Source organism: Protopterus annectens, chromosome 14.part0, assembly GCF_019279795.1.
Source record: "Protopterus annectens isolate FY-2018-M chromosome 14.part0, PAN1.0, whole genome shotgun sequence".
Taxonomy (NCBI): Eukaryota; Metazoa; Chordata; order Ceratodontiformes; family Protopteridae; genus Protopterus; species Protopterus annectens.
The window spans coordinates 1,153,611,833-1,153,617,832 of record NC_056748.1 but is presented as its reverse complement, the minus strand read 5'-3'; the positions used below and the strand labels follow the sequence as shown (position 1 = coordinate 1,153,617,832).

Sequence of the window (6,000 nt, the reverse complement as noted above, 5' to 3'; positions counted from 1 at the left end):
CAAATATTATTCTTATTGAAACCATTTGAGTGCACATCTTAAGTTGAGAGACTCATTCAATCCTGGACTGAATTCAGCCTTCAACTTCAATTGCCATTTTAGTTCTTGTAATTGTAATTTACAGTCAGCATCACCAAAAAAAGAATCAGTTTGTTCTAACACCAGGAATTTAAATGAGTCAAAAGCATTACACACTCCACTATGTTTACTGAGGGCATTGCAATAGTCATTATTCCTAATGGCTCCACAATGTTCCTTAATTCTGTCACTCAGTTTACGGACTGTTTTGCCAATATAAAAGTAAGAGCAGGTAGAACAGATAGCACAATATACCACCATACTGGAATTGCAGTCGTACATTTTCCTAAAAGTTATTGTGACATTACAATGTGGAAAAGTGTATGCATCTCCAACCAAAATGTATTTGCAACAAACACATTTCCCACAAACGTGCATTCCTTTGGGTTTATTAACTTCAGTCATAGGTGCCACTAGAAATTGGTTGTCATTGGTTTCAAAGTAAGATTTGAGTGTTTTAGTTCTTTTATAAGAAAACGTAGGTTCTATACCCAGTTTAGTTCCAATATTAGGATCACAACGTAAAATTTTCCAGTTGTTAAGTAAAATCCGTTTAATGTTGTCTAAGTCCCTGCATATGGGTAACGAATAACTAAGGGTACGATCTGATAAATCAACCTGCTGGTGTACATTTCGTGGAGGAGCAAAACCATGGGAGACAATAGGTTTGAATTTAATGGGTCTGTCGTCAGTGACTTGTTTTCTAATAGAATTAATTAAGCCTATTGGGTAGTTTTTCTGTTTGAATAACATGGATAAAAAATCACATTCCTGGTGAAACCTTGCGTCATCACTGGTCAATCTCGACACTCTAATGAATTGACTCCGTACCACATTTTTCTTCATAAACAGTGGATGAGCACTCCGAAAGTCTAAATAGTTGTTTCTGAAGGTACTTTTTCTGTGAATTGATGACATAAATCTATTATTGATTCTATCAATAGTAATATTAATGTCCAGAAAGTCAACAGAATCCCCATAACTGCCAATTACAAACTTAAGGAAGCCAATGCTTTCAGATAAACTGTCTACAAACAATTTCAGGTGTGCAATACTACCTTCCCACAAAAAAAAGATATCGTCTATAAATCTCTTATAGCACTTCATGAGAAAAAAGCCAGGCAAATGAATCAAAGTGTCAGTTTCCCACTCTGTGAGAACCAAATTTGCAAACGCTGGGGCCATTTTAGTACCCATGGCCACACCTCTGACTTGATGGTAAATTTCCTTATTAAAATGAAAAAAGTTATTTTCTAACACCAGTGAAATCAAAGTGGTCAACGTATCAATCCTACCTTTAGGAAACTTGGCATATTTGCATAGGTAGTGTTTAACATAGTCAACACCATCCACATGAGGAATGCTAGTGTACAAAGCAGTAATATCTAACGTAACTAAAATGTATTTGGACAAATCTATGTTAACATTGAATAACGTGTTTAAAAAATCCCATGAGTCTTTAATGTAACAAGGTGTAGTTTGAACTAAAGGATTGAGAACAAAGTCAATGTATTCTGCAATACGTTCAGTCTTAGTTCTTTTGTTTGAGACAATGAGTCTGAAAGGGGGATTAGAAGGGTCTTTGTGTAGTTTGGGAATGCCAAATAATTTCCCCAAACATGGATTGCATGTCAACATAAACAAAAATTCTTCCTCTGAAATACATCCATTGTCTTTAAATGAATGAAGTGTGTCATCAATGTGACGAAAACATGAGTTAACAGTTGCTAATGAAACTTTTTCATAGAAGTCATCATTTAACAATTCCTCATTAATCTTGTTGGTGTAAATGTCTTGGTCCATAACAACTACACCCGTTCCCTTGTCTGCCTTCATTACCCTTAATGAGGTATCGAGTGACAATTCCAGTAGAGCTTTCCTTTCATTTTCAGTTAAATTGAACCATTTCTGCTTAGATTGGGAATGCAAAGAATTCCTAACATCCTCCTCACAAAGTTTACAAAATGCATTAAAATACCTGTGTTGCAAAAATGGCCCTCTTCATCATGGTGAAGTCTTCTTTATCCAACATCTTGTTCATGTCGGGAAGCTTGCCTCTGAAAAACACAAGGTTAGATACAGCTTACTTACTATGCTTTCTGCAACCTTTTCTCATGTTCTCTAGTCTTTCTTCTCAGTCTTTTGACTATTCTCATTCAGACCTTTAACAGCTTTTTCTGACACCCTTCCCCTTCCACCAGGAAGTGCAGCTTTCAAGACACAAGGTCTGGAAAAACTTAAGCCACAGCATGTTTGGAATATGGTAAACAGAGGAACAATACAATACTAGTTAAGTGATCACAAGGACCATAACATGCCTAACCATGTACACTTTTAAGCAAACACATTTAAATTGATGCCTCCCCTTTTCAAGGCTCTAATAGTGATTATCTCTCAAATTGTGGCGAGCTTCATGTGACTCTGGTGTAAATATGCATCTACCCATACAATCATCAAGGCTAGCCTTAAAGTTAGTCAAAACAGTACTTTGACCTCTAGTGGAACCTTTATCTCCAGCAAGTCTTATTTGTTTGTTGCCTTAGGTCCCTAGTGCAGGTGTTTGTACAGATTTTGGTTTTGTAAAGAAATAGGTCATATAGGACTGGATCTTCCATGTCTCAAAAAACGAGATACAGCCCACCTTGGAGTATAGGCGAGTCAATTATTTTCTGGGATAGTTGCCAGATTTAAGGTCTTGGTTATTTATTTTAGGAGCATTTTATTCAGAGATAGGTCTAACAATGGAAGAGCACAGTGGTAGGATTACTACTATGGATACCATTCATAAGATATGAGGGGACCATCTTTTTTTTGCCGCATGCTACTTATATTGCACTTTTTTTACATTTAGCTTGAGACCATTTTCAGTACACCAGGTTTGTGTATATCACAGCACTTGTAGCTGTTTTTTTTTTCTTTTTTTTTAATCAGTGAAGAAAAAAAAAAAGAAAGCAGTGCTCACCTTGCAGTCATCAAGAAAGCTGGTAAACCAGTACAACCATTTCTAATTTTCCATCAGGACAGAGTCTCTTTGAGAACCAATCCTTCATTTATGCCAAAGGTGGTATTCCAGGGTCTTACTGAACCAAGCTATCCACCTGCCTACTTTCTTTCCAAACCCACAAAATAAAGGAGAGAAACTTCTGCATTCCATGGACATTCACAGACAGTTGTGCTACTACTTGGACAGAACTAAGACTTGCAGAAAAACTGACCAAATGTTTGTAGCATATGCTGCTGGTGTACAAGGAAAAGCAATTTCCAAACAAACAATTTCAAAATGGATAGGAAATTGCATTCGATTCTGTTACTCTTTTCATGGAAAAGCTGTGCCAGCTAACATCAGACCTCATTCCACCAGAGCAACAGCCACCTCCACAGCCTTCTTAAGAGGGGTGGCTACAAAGGACATTTTAGAAGCTGCTACATGGAGCTCAGTGCATACATTTTCCAAACATTACAACTTGCCCTTATATTACAGATCCAGAGCAGGCTTTGCTACTGCAGTCCTGCAGAGCATGTTAGGTACACCATCCTTTTCTTAGGTCCTACCACCCCCAGCTTGGCTATGGTATTCTACCCATATGTAAGGTCAACCACACTTGAGTTACTGGATTGGGTGCCTGAAAAGTTAATGCCAAGACTGGGCCCAGCACTGATCTCCGTGGTACCCAGTTAGTTACTATTTTGTGTTCAGAGGGGGTACCAATAACTTTCACATTCTGGGCTCTGCTTGACAGTCAGTTTGTAATCCAAAGAATAATATAAGGCTTTACACAGAGTTTCTAATTTTTTAAGGAAACTTTTTTTTGAAACTGACCATACACAACATCTTTAACATGGATTTTCTTCCAAACATGCAAGTATCTGCAGTCCATTAGAAGTCCTTTTCCTGACTTCAGTCCATGTTTATTCCATAGGGGGTCATTCAGTGCCCTGCTTAGCACCTTATACTCTCCATCTCATTGCTTTGCATGTGCATCACTTGCATATTTTACAGCATCTTACAATCGCTATAACTTGCATATTACAAAACTAAGAATGTACAACAGCAGGAACTGGTTTTCCTTCTTGATCTGCCAGCAGTGACCATGTATGTATTAATAATGCAATACTCTCAAGCCCTTTCACACCTCTCTTTCAGCCATAGTTTTTAGGTAGTTCAGCCATAATACTGACTAGATTTAACCAGGAATGAGATGGGTGGGGTGGGGTACAGGTGGGAACTATGCTGGTAAAAAACTAGGTTAAGGATATTAGTCTCTCTAGTCTGTAGTTTTACAATTTGTTCTAGCACATTGGTATTAATGTCTAGCAAACACTGAGCATATCCATTTGTAGAGGTGCAAGTGCTATAATTGATGACTGGGTAAAGTGAAGTCCCCCTAACAAGAAGGTATTTGGTTTGATATTTGACCCCTCGATACTGCTAAGGTAATTTTACTTGATTGTTTGGGGGGGGGGGACACTTATGGGGATCTCAATGAAGAAATACTTGGGTTTGTTAACGGGTGACTTGCATCTTTGGGAGGTCCGGGTTAGGCTATAGGTAGTTTGATGTAAGGGGATAGTATTGCTGATGGGTCTATGTTCACGCATAGGAAAAAGATTACAGCAAACAGCTACTAATCATACATTAAACAGATAAAGTTAAACATTCCGAACATGTTACATTTGAGATGTTGGACAACTATGGCCATTTGATAAATTATTTTTCATTGTTAAGCTTTTTTGTGTAGAGTGAGAAATCACCTACTCTCCAAGAGTGTAACCCACTCCCTAGGAGTGGGTATAAATAAACAATAGAACAACACTCAACAAATTTGGTAACTGCTACCCAGAGTTTTGTAGGGACGAGCTACGCAACTGTCAAGGTGGTAGTCCTTATAAGGACTCTTTTATAAGGCTGCTGTTTTGTTACAGTAGTCCTCAAAAGGACTGTTGTTCTGGCGGAGAAGGTGATTCTGACTCCAAAGTGGTCCCTTTAAATTCCTGGTTGTGGAAAAAGTTGGCCCTGGAAAAGGACCTAGGGAATCCTGAGGCAGAAAATAATCTATTGAGCCCTAGAAATGGGCTCTAGGCAGCGTGGGGTGGTCCTGAAGAAGACCACTGTAGCCCTAAGAAGGGCTGTGGTGGTCCTCAAAAGAACCTTTGGAGTCCTGAAAAGGGCTGATGTGGTCCTTAAAAGGACCACTGGAGGTGGTCCTCAAAAGGACCCTTGGGGGGTGGCACTCATAAGGACTGTAGGAGTCCTAGAAAGGACTGTGGTGGTCCTCAGAAGTACCACTGCAAGTCCTGAAAAGGACTGAGGTAGTCCTCACAATGAGAAGTCGGAATCTCCGACGGCATATTGTAACAGTAACTAGCCCCAAAGAATTCCTCTGCAAACTCCACCCAACACCTAAGAGTGCGTCAGTTGAAGGAGGCACAGGCTGTACAGGCCGAGACGTCGTGGTCTGGGCCTAGGCAGGGGAGGCAGTAAGAATGGAAATCCTTATGAGGTATTTGTTTCCCACAAGTTAAGCAATTATTAACTTTGAGCATTTGATCTGACATCGGCTGAGGCAAGAAAGAGTCCCCAACGGGGTACTTAGCTTTTAAAGTCTTCGGTAGCTGAAGTTACAGGAGCTGGCCGACCGGCACTTGCGAACTGCTTCTGCTTCGGGCACCACGCGGCAAGAAAGACAGAGGAAGATGGCGTCGGCTGACGCTTTTATACCCCAGGCGCTCTGACGTTGGGGAGAGGGCGACATCAGCCGATGCCGGACCCAGACTTTGGAACTGCTGATCAAGGGCTGCCTGAGGCAGGACAACCCATATGTAAGGACTGCAGATGCATCCTTGAAGGACATCAGGAAGCAATTACATGGTGTGGAACACCTCCAGTAAAAAGTAAATACCATAGCCATAAGATATGGTCAA

At 40.0% G+C, this 6,000-nt stretch overlaps 1 protein-coding gene across 1 annotated transcript in view; it reads right to left on the bottom strand.

The window, feature by feature from the left end:
* Positions 1-6,000, bottom strand: part of LOC122788772 (glycogen [starch] synthase, muscle-like) — an 879,353-nt gene that overhangs the window by 563,276 nt on the left and 310,077 nt on the right. The window contains exon 3 of the mRNA XM_044055667.1: positions 2,057-2,135. Within this exon, the coding sequence (XP_043911602.1) occupies positions 2,057-2,135 (79 nt within the window). The remainder of the gene's footprint in view (positions 1-2,056; positions 2,136-6,000) is intronic.